At 43.2% G+C, this 15,687-nt stretch overlaps 2 protein-coding genes across 3 annotated transcripts; one reads left to right on the top strand and one right to left on the bottom strand.

The window, feature by feature from the left end:
* Nucleotides 1-334: 334 nt before the first annotated feature.
* On the bottom strand, nucleotides 335-6,320 carry LOC139534628 (uncharacterized). 2 transcript variants are annotated; one of them, XM_071333926.1, is made up of 2 exons: nucleotides 6,011-6,320; nucleotides 335-4,456 (listed from the first exon to the last, which is right to left on the bottom strand). In XM_071333926.1, exon 2 carries the CDS (start codon nucleotides 4,440-4,442, stop codon nucleotides 2,124-2,126), a length of 2,319 nt encoding a protein of 772 aa, XP_071190027.1. In that variant the 5' UTR covers nucleotides 4,443-4,456; nucleotides 6,011-6,320; the 3' UTR covers nucleotides 335-2,123. The 2 variants fall into 2 exon arrangements, with proteins under 2 accessions (XP_071190027.1, XP_071190019.1); XM_071333918.1 differs by having other exon boundaries at nucleotides 6,028-6,319.
* A 4,410-nt stretch (nucleotides 6,321-10,730) lies between these two features.
* Nucleotides 10,731-15,454, top strand: LOC139534618 (charged multivesicular body protein 1b-like). The gene is made up of 8 exons (XM_071333890.1): nucleotides 10,731-10,933; nucleotides 11,419-11,516; nucleotides 11,623-11,769; nucleotides 12,052-12,120; nucleotides 13,956-14,063; nucleotides 14,245-14,288; nucleotides 14,395-14,467; nucleotides 14,739-15,454. Exons 1-8 carry the CDS (start codon nucleotides 10,918-10,920, stop codon nucleotides 14,781-14,783), a joined length of 600 nt encoding a protein of 199 aa, XP_071189991.1. The 5' UTR covers nucleotides 10,731-10,917; the 3' UTR covers nucleotides 14,784-15,454.
* The last annotated feature ends 233 nt before the right edge of the window (nucleotides 15,455-15,687 follow it).

Raw genomic sequence — 15,687 nt, 5'->3', positions numbered from 1 at the left:
CAATCTAGCTAATGCACTGGAGATTGGAAAGGTGAGTCAGATTGCCAGCTAGTAACAATACTTAGCGCTCCTCTGCTGCATGTCGCTTCAGCACTCCCAGAGAGACTGCACTGCAGTGATGTTGAGTTTCTGGATGGAAGCAGACAAATTGATCAATTTGGATTATAAAAACCAAGTGTGTTACTTCCCCTGGAATGTTGAAGTCACCTCAGCTTTGCATGTGTCTGAAAACCGTGATAATTACATTCAGCATCAACCAGCCACTTTTTTCCCCAGGGAAATTAGTATCAGCATCACTGTCTGGAGGCTGAATGCAATAAATCTGAGGAGGCTATTTAAGTGCGTGAGGTTTATTATCAAAATGACCATACAAATTCAGCATTTTTGAATATGAATACAGAGATCATGAAAATTCATGATGTTTCTCTAGTAGCTCCGGAACAAGTTCAGACACAAAATAATTCCACCTAAAGAATCCCAACAGATTACTGTATTACAATTTACAATCAAAGCTATGGTATATGAAAGTACCAGATTACTGCAGTTACATTTACATTAGACTTTCATCAATATTGAATTGGTTAATCACAAATACATCCGCTACATCTATAGTTCACTAATCAACAATAAGGTTGCGTACGTTTACATTGTGCTTCAGATTCAATTGCCCGTTAAAGTAACTCACTGCCATGCCTGTGCTGAAAATACATGTTGTAGGTCTTTTACAGTACCTCTTGTGTATCTTATACAATGAAGTGCCACACCCTGGGAAATAACAATTGCTGTGAGTGTCATTGTCGCACATGGTCAACTTATAACTATCTGTAAATACTACCACGTAAGAGAAATTGAGGGGTGATAGTTTAAACCACTTTGGAATCTCTCATCTTAATGACCCTGATTTTTGCCCTGATAAATTACCTTTGTCACTCATTAGACACTAAAACATTCACCAAGGATGCAATCAGACATTGTTAACACCCAGATAACAAATCAATATGTACTCCACATTTTCCCAATACCTAAGCACAGCTTATGTCATATTAAGATTTGTGATTACAATACAATATTAAACAAGTATGATCACTTCAAGAAAGTTAATTCACTTAAATTGAAGAACTGACGCTATATTGAGTTTCTCTAAAACACAGCAGGCTTGATCAGATACTGTCTCATTTGTACATTGTGTGTTGTGATTTGTCTATATGGTATTTTTAATTTGAAGTGTTTCTACCTTCATCCACTGCAGCATACTTGACCCTCATCTACCTCACTATAGTATATTTAAGCAATATTGCCTGAGGAGGTGTAGTATATGGCCAATATACCACGGCAAAGGGCTGTTCTTAGCCACGATGCAACGCGGACACAGCCCTTAGCCGTGGTATATTGGCCATATATCACAAACCCCAGAGGTACCTTATTGCTATTATAAACTGGTTACAATGTAATTAGAGCAGTAAAAATAAATGTTTTGTCATACCTGTGGTATATGGTCTGATATACCATGGCTGTCAGCCAATCAGCGTTCAGGACTCGAACCACCCAGTTAATAATATAAGAAACGCTCGGTTTACACTTCATACAGTATTTCTGTGATGTTAAACAACTTTCTCATTAATTGACAATCTAGGATCCCCCGTCACAGGAAGGTGACAAAGGACTTGTTTGACATTGCAGCCGACAGATCTACAACTAATTTTGCATCATAAATACCTACTCATTATTATTTGTAAATCATTCAGTCAACATTTACCCACAATGCATCACAGATTGTATGCTCTTGAACACGGCCAAAGCCTGCCTGCCTGCCCTGCTGATGCAGCTGAAACAACCATGTAAACGGTTCTTTCCCTCTGACATTTTCCCTCACAGCTATTCTCTCTCCCATTCAAAACAAAAATGTACGGTGTCGTGGTGGCCAGCCTTTATCTAAAGAACTCCAATCCTCCCTATTCTGTGTCCACTGTCTCTCACATCATAGGCAGTGTCTTTTCATAGCATTGAACAAACTGTGCTCATGCAGCCTGTTTTCTTTTTAAAATCTATTTTGTGCCTCTGGTTACAGAGTAGAACCATATAGAACGCAGCCTGCATGCTCTCCCCCACTCACATGCTGGGACCTACACCAGGCCGGTCTGCATGTGGACATGTAAAGGGTAGGGGTGGTAAAGGAGGGGGGGCTGTGCTGCCTGGGGAATGTAGTAGCTGCTGAATATGGGGTCAGCCATGTAAGGTGCAGGCTGGTAGAAGCAGGTGACGTTGGCAGTATTGGGAATGGCATTCTGTTCCCCCAGCACCCTCAGAGCCAGCACAGTGATCATATTGAGTGTCTGCCTCCGCTCATGTCCCATCAGACACACTGTACTCTCATCTATCACCCGACGCAGGGTCATCAGAAAGTCATATTTGCTCATCTCCTCGTCGCCAATAAAGTGGCAGCGCAGGTAGGCCTCGATTTTGCGCTGCTGCTCGCTGAGGTCAGGAAAGTCAATAAAGAAGCGGGAGCACATGTAACGCTCAAGGGACTTGATCTCTGTCTCACTGGCTGGCCTGAAGTTCCTCACGAGCAGGTCACTGTACTTCAGAAGTCCACCTCCTCTGATCTCCTCTGGGTTATGGGTGGCAATGAGTCGGAAGCGCAGGTGATCCATGGCTTGCTCAAAGTCACCGTACATGCACTCTGCTACCACAGTGATGCTGACCCTGTCTTTTAAGGCCGAGCTTGGCCCTGGAAAGACTGTGGTTGTCTCTGGTGGCCCTGGTTCCTGAGCAGCAGCAGGCTCAGACTCTGGGACTCTGTCCCCTGTGGTTTGAAGGGACACTGATTCCTGAGTAACTTCTGAGTCGGGAGGCTTTTTTGAGTATTTCACTCTGACTATTTGTTCTATGTTGTGGGGTGATATGTTTTTATCTTGGGATGAAACAGCTGGAGTAAGGTGATCTGTGAGTGTTTTAGTGCTCTCTAAGTTCCTCTGTCTGGACCCTGAGGAGGATGAATAATGGCCTTGATCAGTGTCTATTAAAGAGGGATTTGGTTGTATTGTTGGGAGTATTTCTATAGGCTCAAACAGCTGTGTTGTAAGATCTGACAGATCTTTTAACAAAGACCATTTTTCAGGGAGTGATGAAGTGCTGCTCATCTTTCGTGACATCTTCCTTAGAGATTTAGGTGAGGGGCAAAAGTCAGGGACAACTTGCTGGGATGTGTCATAGGTTTTCTTGGCTGGGGGAAGGAATGCATGTTCAAGGTGTATGTTTTGTGTGACAGCAGTGCAGTCTTGGGATGTGGATTGAAGTATCACCTGAAGTTGAGCTTGCTCTTGTTGCAGTGCTGAGTTCGCTGTGAGCAACATGGGGGATGAATTGATGTCTTTTGACTCAGAAATCAATGACTCCTCTGTGTTATTTTGAGGGTCTACAGATGTATTTGGCACCAGAGGTTCCATCTCTTCTGTCATTGTTTTGGAGGATATAACTGAGAGGTAATCTGTATTCTGAACAAATTGTATTTTTACTGTATCAACCGTTACCACCACCTCCTCTTCTACCTCTTCCTCGTCCTCCAGAGATCCCAGGTCTAGCTCTGCTTTCTCTAACACTTCCTGTTCCTCTTGCATTCCAGTTGCATGCACATCCATAGGATGCGATGATTCTTCCTTTTGAACAATAACCTCTTCACTGTGGCACAGACTGTCAGTGAAGTGTGTCATCATTGAGTCATTGTCTTTATCTTCTTTTAGATTCACAGAGGTGGAAGGGTACTGGGGTTCCATTATGGTTTTCTCTGCCCCTCTATCCAGATATAACACATTGCCATTGTGTAACTCCAATCCCTCACACTGACCCTCTTGCCTCCTCTCAGTCTCCCAATATGACTCCAGCATATGGTCCAATATAATCTGGAAGGAGTCCACACTGAATTCAAACTGTCGTCGCAGGGAATTTACGAACCTGAGCTCCACAGTCTTACCCCTGTTATTGGACAGTGAGATTAGGCTCCAGCGGTCGTGCTCATTGAAGACCTTGACCATCTTCTGTACGTAGGCCTCCTTCATGGTGAGGCAGGTGATCTTGCGTCTGTTGACCCCACGGGGAAGGAGGTCACGCAGGCTGCCCAGCACCACCTCCTTGATAACCTGGAAGTCCTCCTGTCTGGGCAGCTCCACTCCAAAGATGATGTCCAGGTCTCTGTAGCCCGTGCCGTTGTCCCTGACCATCACATAGCTGGCGGTGGAGCCATTGAGGCGGATGTCCCTGACCCTGATCTCCCTCTCCACTAGCCGGTCCTTCACTACGTGGATGATGTCCTTGGGTCTCACCTCCAGGGTGGGGAAGTTCCCTCGGCCGTGGATGTGGATCACCTCTGTCAACACCTGGTCCAGAGTCTGGACTTGCTCCAGGGTCAAGTTGTGGAATCTTCTATCCATTTGGAGCTCCATTATCTTGGGTTTACCTGCAAAAGGACACAATATTGTATTTGGAAGAAGCTGGGTAATTTCATGCCACAAAATGTGTGTTCAATGGGAAAGATTCTAATGCATTTTACAACAAGTGAAGAAATACTATCATTCATTCACATTGAGTTCAGGGGATGTCAATGTCAACTCTGAAACACAAGAGACACCAAAGGCACAGATTGCACCATTCCAAATTAAAATAGGTGGGTTGGTACTACTAAGCATAAGATAGTGCCTCAGCAGGATACAAGGCACCATCTATGGAATATGCTGTAGGATGCCTCCAACTCACAAATCTTGCCAGTTACTGTCACACATGTGCATTAGCCCCCCCCTTTACACCTGCTTGAACACATGGGGGTGGAAGATGTAAAATGAAAAATTCAGCAGGAAAGTAACCAGCTAGGAACTTCCTCTCAGAAGAGAAGTAATATGAGCAAAACTTGTCCTTGTTGTTTTTGTTCGCACAACATCCTCTGGTCCAAAGGTAATGGTTTTATTTTCAACTGCTTAATTTGTGTATTTTAAACTTAGTGATAAATGAACTCATTGAATAATAAATACTCTTGGCTGTCTATAAACAAATCAATAAGGCTACATAAACATTTAGAAATGATATCCCACAAATAAGATTAGCCTGATGTAGCCTACTTTGACACAGATTTAACGTGAACAGTGGTATGAGGTCAACAGCTGGGATATGTATTGGTACTTTCCCACAAAAGCCAAAAGTTTGCATGGACAGTTCTTATGGAATCCATCATGTACTAGAATAATAGTCGCATGCTGCAGAATTTTAGTCTCATGTGCAACCCCTTCTCGCCCGCGCGCCTGCTCCCACTCTTTAGATAAAACCATATGAGTCATACAGTCACTGAATAAAGCACCCCTCGCCGCGTCTTCTGGATTTTCTGCATGCGTGTAAAAAACATCGCCACTTCTCACATATTCCCATTGTTGTATATTTTAGATTTATTCTATACAAATATGGTATATCAAGCAAGGAGTGCCGTTGTTGATAATCAGAATCGATCAAGTAAAATATTGCGTAGGCTATAAATCTGTTCTCTTGAGTTTTTATTTTACAGTCCTTATTAGTACTCAACGACGTGATGCCGCGTATGCACAGTCTATGGAATTTACCTAAATAATATTTACAAACCCTTTATTAGCCTAGTGAACACTCACAGGACACTGAATAGACCACGCACGTAGACTACATAAACATGCTTAACAACAGCTAAATAATTTATTGAACAGAAACTAATAAAATAGACAAAATAAAACATTTTGGTGAGTTTAGTCTACACCTCTTCTCCCACGTCTTCACCTGATGCAATATTGTTAGGTATAATTTACACACTGGCCAACATTGTTTGCTATTGTTTAATCCATCCATGGACAATGCAAATCATTAGCCTATCAAATGTACATATTTGTTTGATCCGTTTACATTCAAATTGTATAACACACAAACCTTACGTATTTCGAAATTATTCCTGTATCAAATGTAACATGACAATGATCATGCAATTAAATAATTGACTTACTTAGTTAGCCTACTCACCTAACTGCTGGATGAAATGGTAAACTTAGCCAAACTATAGTGATAAAAACAACAATAAGTGATATCCAACAGGTTTAATTGGATCTCCGAGTCGTAGACACAATTCGTTATCTTGCGAAGCTGTAGGTTCGTGCGTGATCGCTGTCCAACAAGACAGTGGTGCTGAAACAAACTGAAGTTCAACCACGCACTGTTTTCTCAACTGGGAGCGTAATGTAGTTTCCATGGCAATCTGGCGTCACGATTTTACGGTAACTGAACGATACTCTGATTGATAGATAATCCCATAATGAACAGACAATCTACAATATATATACAAAAGTATGTGGACACCCCTTCAAATTAGTGGATTCGGCTATTTTCAGCCACACCCGTTGCTGACAGGTGTATAAAATCCATCATTGGATGCCACCTTTCCAAGAAGTTAGTTCTGCACTGCTAGATCTGCCTAGGTCAACTGTAAGTGCTGTTTTTGGGAAGTGTAAACAATTAAGAGCAACAACGGCTCAGCTGCGAAGTGATAGGCCACACACGCTCACAGAATGGGACCGCCAAGTGCCGAAGCATGTAGCGAGTAAAAATCATCTGTACCAAGTTCCAAACTGCCTCAGGAAGCAACGTCAGCGCAAGAACTGTTTGTCGGGAGCTTAATGAAATGGGTTTCCATGGCCGAGCAGCCAATGGTGGCAAGCCTAAGATCACCATGTGCAATGCCAAGCGTTGGCTGGAGTGGTGTAAAGCTTGCCGCCATTGGACTCTGGAGCAGTGGAAACGCGTTCTCTGGAGTGATGTTTCCATCTGGCAGTCCGACGGACGAATCTGGGTTTGGTGGACTCCAGGAGAACGCTACCTGCCCGAATGCATAGTGCCAACTTTAAAGTTGGGTGGAGGAGGAATAATGGTCTGGGGCTGTTTTTCATGGTTTGGGCTAGGCCCCTTCCAGTGAAGGGAGTTCTTAATGCTACAGCATACAATTACATTCTAGACGATTCTATATTTCCCACTTTGTGGCAACATTTTTAGGCAAGGTCTTTTCCTGTTTCAGCATGACAATGCCTCCGTGCACAAAGCGAGGTCCATGGTTTGTTGAGATCAGTGTGGAAGAACTTGATTGGCCTGCACAGAGCCCGGATGTCAACCCCATCGAACACCTTTGCGGTGAATTGGAATGCCGACTGCGAGCCAGGTCTAATCGACCAAAATCAGTGCCCAACCTCACTAATGCTCTTGTGCATGAATGGAAGCAAGTCCCCGCAGCAATGTTCCAACATCTAGTGGAAAGCCTTCCTAGAAGAGTGGATACTGTTATTGCAGCAAAGGGGGGACCAAGTCCATATTAATGCCCATGATTTTGGAATGACATGTTTGAAGAGCAGGTGTTCACATACTTTTGGTTATGTAGTTTATCTATCAAGGTTTTCATACCCCTTGACTTATTCCACATTTTGTTGTTACAGCCTGAATTCAAAATGGGTTAAATATATTGTTTTTTTTACCCATCTACAAGTAATACCCCATAATGACAAAGCAAAAACAAGTTTTTAGAAATGTTATCAAATGTATAAAATAAAAAACTGATCACATTTACATAAGTATTCAGACCCTTTACTTAGTACTTTGTTGAAGCACCTTTGGCAGCGATTACAGGCTCGAGTCTTCTTGGGCATGACGCTACAAGCTTGGCATACCTGTATTTGGGGAGTATTTCCCATTATTTTCTGCAGATCCTCTCAAGCTCTGTCAGGTTGGATGAGGAGAGTTGCTGCACAGCTATTTTCAGGTCTCTCAATAGATGTTCGATCGGGGCTCTGGCTGGGCCACTCAAGGACATTCAAAGACTTGTCTCCAAGCCACTCCTGCGTTTTCTTGGCTGTGTGCTTCGGGTCGTTGTCCTTTTGGAAGGTGAACCTGAGATTCTGAGCGCTCTGGAGCAGGTTTTCATCAAGGATCTTTCTGTACTTTGCTCCGTTCATCTTGATCTTGACTAGTCACCCAGTCCCTGCCACTGAAAAAACATCCCCACCACATGATGCTACCCCCACCATGCTTCACCGTAGGGATGGTGCCCGGTTTCCTCCGGATGTGACGCTTGACATTCAGGCCAAAGAATTCAATTTTGGTTTCATCAGACCAGAGAATCTTGTTTCTCATGGTCTGAGAGTCTTTCGGTGCCTTTTGGCAAACTCCAAGTGGGCTGTCATGTGCCTTTTACTGAGGAGTGGCTTCTGTCAGGCCACTCCACTATAACGGCCTGATGGGTGGATTGCTGCAGAGATGGGAGAACCTTCCAGAAGGACAACCATCTCCACAGAAGAACTCTGGGGCTTTGTCACAGTCACCTCCCTGACCAAGGCCCTTCTCTCCCGATTGCTCAGTTTGGCCGAGGGGCCAGCTCTAGGAAGAGTCTTGGTTGTTCCAAACTTCTTCCATTAAAGAATGATGGAGGCCACTGTGTTCTTGTGGACCTTCAGTGCTGGAGACATTTTTTGGTACCCTTCCGCAGATCTGTGCCTCGACACAATCCTTCCTCGGAGCTCTATGGACAATTCCTTTGACCCCATGGCTTTGTTTTTGCTCTGACATGCACTGTCAACTGTGGAACCTTATATAGACAGCTGCTTTGTCATTATGGGGTATTGTGTGTAGAATGATGAGGGGGAAAAAATGTATTCATTCAATTTTAGAATAAGGCTGTAAAGTAACAATGTGGAAAAAGTCAAGGGGTCTGAATACTTGCTATATACAGCAATAGCTGAATAGGATGACATTGACTGGAATACAGTATGTAAACATAATTAAAGTGACTAGTGTCCCATTATTAAAGTGACCAGTAATTCCATGTCTATGTACATAGGACAGCAGCCTCTAAGGTGCAGTGTTGAGTAACCGGGTGGTAGCTGGCTAGTGATAGGGTGGAGGCCGGCTAGTGATGGCTATTTAACAGTTTGATGGCCTAGCTGTTTTTCAGTCTCTCAGTCCCAGCTTTGATGAACCTGTAATGACCTCGCCTTCTGAATGTTAGTGGGGTGAACAGGCCGTGGCTTGGGTGGTTGATGTCCTTGATTATCGTTTTGGCTTACCTGTGACATTGGGTGCTGTATGTGTCCTGCAGGGCAGGCAGTGTGCCCCTGGAGATGCGTTGGGCAGACCTCACCACCCTGTGGAGAGCCCTGCGGATGCGGGCAGTGCAGTTACCATACCAGGCAGTGATACAGCCCTACAGGATGCTCTCAATGGTGCATCTTTAAATGTTTGTGAGGGTCTTAAGGGTCAAGCCACATTTCTTCAGCCTCCTGAGGTTGAAGAGCTGCTCTTGCGCCTTCTTCACCACATTGTCTGTGTGGGGGGACCATTTCAGATTGTCAGGGATGTGTACGCCAAGAAACAAGAAGCTTTTCACCTTCTCCACTGCGGCCCCGTCGATGTGGATGGGGGCGTGCTCCCTCTGCTGTCTCCTGAAGTCCACGATCAGCTCCTTTGTTTTGTTGATGTTGATGGAGAGGTTATTTTCTTGGCACCACTCCGCCAGGGCTCCCACCTCCTCCCTGTAGGCTATCTTGTTATTGTTGGTAATCAGGCCTACGACTGTCGTCTGCAAACTTAATGATTGAGTTTGAGGCCTGCGTGGCCATGCAGTCATGGGTGAACAGGGAGTACAGGAGGGGGCTGAGCAACGACCCCTTTGGGGCTCCTGTGTTGAGGATGTTGTTTCCTACCTTCACCATGTGAGGGTGGCCCGTCAGGAGGTCCATGACCCAGTTGCACAGGGCGGGGTTCAGACCCAGGGACCCGAGCTTAATGATGAGCTTAGAGGGTACTATGATGTTGAAGGCTGAGCTGTAGTCAATGAACAACATTCTTACATAGGTATTCCTCTTGTCCAGATGGGATAGGGCAGCTTGCAGTACAATGGCGATTGCGTCATATGCATATCTATTGGGGCAGTATGCAAATTGAAGTGGGTCTAGGGTGTCAGGTAAGGTGGAGGTGATATGATCCTTAACTAGCCTCTCAAAGTACTTCATGATGACAGAAGGGAATGATAGTCATTTAGTTCAATTGCCTTTGCTTTCTTGGGTACAGAAAAAATGGTGGACATCTTGAAGCGGGGACAGCAGACTGGGATAGGAAGAGGTTGAATATGTCGGTAACACTCCAGACAGCTGGTCTGCACATGCTCTGAGGATGTGGCTGGGATAGTGTTATGGGAGTTTGTGTTATTGGGAAATTGCACTCCTCCAGGATTGGTGAATAAAGGCCTCAGTATCATTTAGGGGTGAATGAGCAGACATTCATAGAGCAGAGCAGGAGGAGCTTGGGAGGAATGCACTGGCTGCCGCAAAGAGGGGGAATATTATATCAGACAGAGGGTGAGTCATCCCCTCACTCACAGCCGTGATCCAGAGACGCAAACCTAATCATCAATCAAGCTCGATTCCCGCCCACTCCCCAGTTATGCCACCGCCAGCACAGCTTGTCTTTGAGGAGAACCCCCAGCACTAACCTGATTGGATTGTCTCTGCACTGACATACCACCAGAGATAAGGGATAGAGGGAGGAAAAGGCTGTGCACATAATAGATAGCAATATTGTGGCAAATGTAATAATCCTGAATAAATGTAATAATTCCAGAACTTTACACGTCCATTCAGACATCCACTGACAGAAATAAAATAGTTATTTTTTGGGGTTGTTAGTGACGTCAAATGCAACGCACTGAACGCACCCCCTGAACATGTGATGGTGACGTAATATTTGGGTAGTGTGCCCGGAAGTATCAACGATAGTAAAATTTAAATAAGTAAAGCAAGTGCTGCATTACGTCTAAATCGAGAAGAATAAGAGCAATAACAAGACATTAATTCTTGGACCATCAAGGACCCTACCAGCATGTCGAGTATGGATAGTATCCTTTCGAGAGTGTTAACGTTAGCTAGGCGGAAATATAGGTAGAAAAGGAAGGCCTCTGTTTAGTTCACGATAAAGCCTCGTCTGAATACGATTTTAAAATACATATATAGCTAGCAGGTTTAGATTTGTATTTAAGCGTAAAGTTTATACTTGGATTGCTTGGTGACAAAGGTAAACGCTTGTTTGCTCTTATTGATATTGTAACGACATCTGCCAAAGTAGGCATAATCTATAAATACACAACCAGTTTAGTAAACAATTGTACTAGTCTGAAGACACCCAGTGCCTGGTAGCATGGCTGGCATTTACAGCTTATTCACATGTCTACATCACAGGTATTTCAGTTATGTGGTGGAAACACGTCACCAACGAGTAAAGTTTGTTTGTAAAGAGGGTATGAATAAAGTTTCAGTATTTGTGCCCTTTTGGGTTTAATTTATGTATGACCATTTTGAAACAGTCTTTAACGTCACGTCACAGAGCATCTCTTCAATCTCAAGTTTTCAGCCAAAGAACTGCAACGAAACTCTAAGAAATGTGACAAAGAGGAAAAGGCAGAGAAGGCCAAAGTCAAAAAAGTAAGTAGGCTTTTTACATCATTAGTCAATCCCTGAATCACCTCACCTTAACTCTGAACATATCAACTGAGAATGTAGGGATACTGAACCTTTATCCTTGCCATAGGCTATCCAAAAAGGAAATGTGGAAGTGGCACGGATCCATGCGGAAAACGCCATCAGACAGAAGAACCAGTCGGTCAACTTCCTTAGGATGAGCGCTCGGATCGATGCAGTGGCCTCCAGGGTTCAAACAGCAGTCACAATGAACAAGGTGCAGTTGTTATACATACCTACGCCCTACGAGACTTCACACAGCGACGTTCTTGTTTTGTAGGTAAACATTTGTTCACACTTTACAACACGTAAAACATTGGTTTGGATGTTCAAAATGGAGACACTAATTCTGCTTAAGATGGTTCCACACTTTTTTACTTGGGAGGGAAAATTTGGTGCAATGTTGTGTGAAAGTGCAAGGTAACTACGGCAACAATGGCTGTGTCCAACCACACAGCAAGGTACCTTTCTATTTAAGTAATGTTGGTTAATTCTACAGGTCACTAAATCTATGGCTGGAGTGGTGAAAGGCATGGATGCCACACTGAAGAGTATGAACCTGGAGAAGGTAACGTGTGTATTTTTGAATTTTATTTGGATCCCCATTTGCTATTGCAAAACCAGCAGCTATTCTTCCACACAAAACATGGCACAATACAGAACATTCATAGATAAGAACAGCTCAAGGACAGAACTACATACATTTTAAAATGTCACACACAGCCTCCATATCAGTACAGCCGTCTTCATCGACCTGGCCAAGGCTTTCGACTCTTGTCAATCACCGCATTCTTATCGGCAGACTCAATAGCCTTGGTTTCTCAAATGACTGCCTCGCCTGGTTCATTAACTACTTTTCAGATAGAGTTCAGTGTGTCAAATCGGAGGGCCTGTTGTCCGGACCTCTGGCAGTCTCTATGGGGGTGCCACAGGGTTCAATTCTCGGGCCGACTCTTTTCTCTGTATACATCAATAATGTCGCTCTTGCTGCTGGTGATTCTCTGATCTACCGCTACGCAGACGACATCATTCTGTATATTTCTGGCCCTTTTTTGGACACTGTTAACTAACCTCCAAACGAGCTTCAACGCCATACAACACTCCTTCTGTGGCCTCCAACTGCTTTTAAATGCTCTAAGTGCATGCTCTTCATCCGATTGCTGCCCGCACCCTCCCGCCCGACTAGCATCACTACTCTGGACGGTTCTGACCTAGAATATGTGGACATCTACAAATACCTAGGTGTCTGGTTAGACTGTAAACTCTCCTTCCAGACTCACATTAAGCATCTCCAATCCAAAATTAAATCTAGAATCGGCTTCCTATTTCGCAACAAAGCCCCCTTCACTCATGCTGCCAAACATACCCTCGTAAAACTGACTATCCTACCGATCCTTGAATTTGGCGATGACATTTACAAAATAGCCTCCATCACTACTCAGCAAACTGGATGTAGTCTATCACAGTGCCATCTGTTTTGTCATATTTGTCGCCAAACCCACTGGCTCCAAGTCATCTATAGGTCTTTGCTAGGTAAAGCCCCGCCTTATCTCAGCTCTCTGGTCACCATAGCAACACCCACCGGTAGCACGCACTCCAGCAGGTATATTTCACTGGTCATCCCCAAAGCCAACACTTCCTTTGGTCACCTTTCCTTTCAGTTCTCTGCTGCCAATGACTGGAACGAATTGCAAAAATCACTGAAGCTGGAGTTTTATATCTCCCTCTCTAACTTTAAGCATCAGCTGTCAGAGCAGCTTACTGATGGCTGTGTACAGGTACAGTGAATCTGTAAATGGCACAACCTCATCCCCATATTATTACTTATCCTCTTGCTCTTTTGCACCCAGTATCTCTACTTGCACATCATCATCTATCACTCCAGTGTTGATGCTAAATTTTAATTATTTCGCCTCTATGGCCTATTTGCCTACCTCCCTACTCTTCTACATTTGCACACACTATACATAGATTTTTCTATTGTGTTATTGACTGTACGTTTGTTTATGTGTAACTCTGTGTTGTTTTTGTCGCACTGCTTTGTTTTATCTTGGCCAGGTCGCAGTTGTAAATGAGAACTTGTTCTCAACTGGCCTACCTGGTTAAATAAAGGTGAAATTAAAAAATAAATTAAAAAACATGCACACAAAATATCTAGGTCAAATAGGGGAGAGACTTTGCGCCGTGAGGTGTTTCTTTATCGTTTTTAAATCCAGGTTTTGCTGTTTACTTGAGCAATCACAGGTGGGAGTTCCGTGCAATCATGGCTGTGTGTGTACGCTCATAATGCTGGTAGTCAAATACAGCTATTTGATAGGTGTCACTCTCTTTTTAGACAGTATACATCTTATGTTCTTCACAATCTGAGAGGGAAATTGGGTAATGAATGTCTCATCTCTCTAGATCTCAGGCCTCATGGACAAGTTTGAACATCAATTTGAGACATTGGATGTGCAGACAGCCCAAATGGAGGACACCATGAGTAGCACAACCACACTTACCACACCACAGGTAATGAGGCTTTTCTGTGCTCCTGCTAGACAGACCTTTGGTCTTTGACCAGATTTGTGGCCTTTAATCTTGAAGTCTGTAACAGTAAATACACACCCAAGTGCAGATCATGACGAGATACATTTGTTTATTCTGCTCTGTTCACAAACAATGGAGATTAACAGTCAGTGACGTGTTTCAGAATCAAGTGGATTCACTGATGCACGAATTGGCTGATGAAGCAGGGTGAGTATTCCTCATTTTGTGGTTTTCTCCATTCTTGAAAAAACTTGTATATAAAGGATGGAAATGTAATGTATAGCAATTTGTTCTTCTGTTTCTTTGTGTTTAGTTTGGACCTGAACATGGAGCTCCCACAGGGGCAGACTGGATCAGTGGGAACCAGCGTAGCATCAGTAGAGCAGGTACAGAAACAGGCCCTGAACAAGAGCCATTATATACCCTACCACACTTTCAATTGTCTACTGAACAGGATCTTTAAAATAAATTATTGGGATAATAGAGCAATGATAACAATGCTGATATTATTATTGTAGCTGTGCCTCAGGCTTGCAGAAATATTGCCCTCAGCCCCACCCCTCACCCTTCTTACATAATAAAAAAAGTTTTATTTTTAGAGATGTCTGACTTACTGCATCTGCAACAACATAACACCTGTTTTTCTTTTGTTCTCAGGATGAACTGTCTTCAAGGCTTGCCAAACTCCGAGACCAAATGTAAAGGAAGAACTCGGTCTGAGACCTCGATGCATGGCCTGAACTGGATAAAAATCCAAGACCTGCTGTTCTTTTCATAATGTCTTTGTCTCTCATTTAGTTTCTCTTTAAATGTATATCTTTGAGAGCCTTGCCCTTGGGTCCTTTATTGGTGTTCGAAATGTACTATTTTATATAGAGAGTATGAAGGTACAGGAATATAGGCCACCAGCCTACTAACACAGACTTATTGGTTATGGAAAATTCATGATTTAAAAAAATATATATTATAACTGGTATGGTTGCATCTCCAACTGATGCTTTTTGTATGTCTTTATTGTGTTGTAGTTTGGCAGACCTCTTGTGTCTTAAAATGAAACTACAATGTTATATGATGCGTTTCTTTCCGGTGTCCCTCCATTTACTCATTTCCTGACAAGATATTTTATTCACGTGAATAATAATAATTGTGTTTTAAAAATGTGTATATATTCTCCTATCCTGTATCAGAACGGCATGGTTTTATGAAGAGATTGGTTGGTTGATTCTTACATTTGATAACTGAGTTATTTTTTTTGTGTGTGTGTCTACACAGTTTAGGGTATTAGATAATACAATTTTATACAGTAGGCTGTCATTGTAAATAAGAATTTGTTCTTAACTGACTTGCCTAGTTAAATAAAAATAGCACCTTTAGCCTCTTGTACCACGTATCTTTTTCAGTCTCATTTCCATGTACATCTCACCCTATTTGCATGTATGTAAACAATGTTGAAAATAATAGGGATTAAAGCCGTGCTTGACTTGGACCGAAATAGGTGCATGTACTCATTTGGGTTCTGGTACTGTTTATGTTTAAGTGCAGGAGCTCCACAATACTTTTGAGCTAATATTCTATTTAGAGGAACAGGAGCTCAAGCAGTAGAACA

This window comes from Salvelinus alpinus, chromosome 1 (assembly GCF_045679555.1).
Source record: "Salvelinus alpinus chromosome 1, SLU_Salpinus.1, whole genome shotgun sequence".
NCBI classification, from domain to species: Eukaryota; Metazoa; Chordata; class Actinopteri; order Salmoniformes; family Salmonidae; genus Salvelinus; species Salvelinus alpinus.
This window is presented reverse-complemented; position numbering and strand designations above follow the sequence as displayed.

Coding starts and splice junctions, on each gene's coding strand:
- LOC139534628 (XM_071333926.1), bottom strand. CDS start 4,442: ATGGAGCTCCAAATGGATAGAAGATTCCACAACTTGACCCTGGAGCAA.
- LOC139534618 (XM_071333890.1), top strand. Junction 11,770..12,051: donor CAGCAGTCACAATGAACAAG/GTGCAGTTGTTA, acceptor TTAATTCTACAG/GTCACTAAATCTATGGCTGG. Junction 12,121..13,955: donor AGAGTATGAACCTGGAGAAG/GTAACGTGTGTA, acceptor TCATCTCTCTAG/ATCTCAGGCCTCATGGACAA.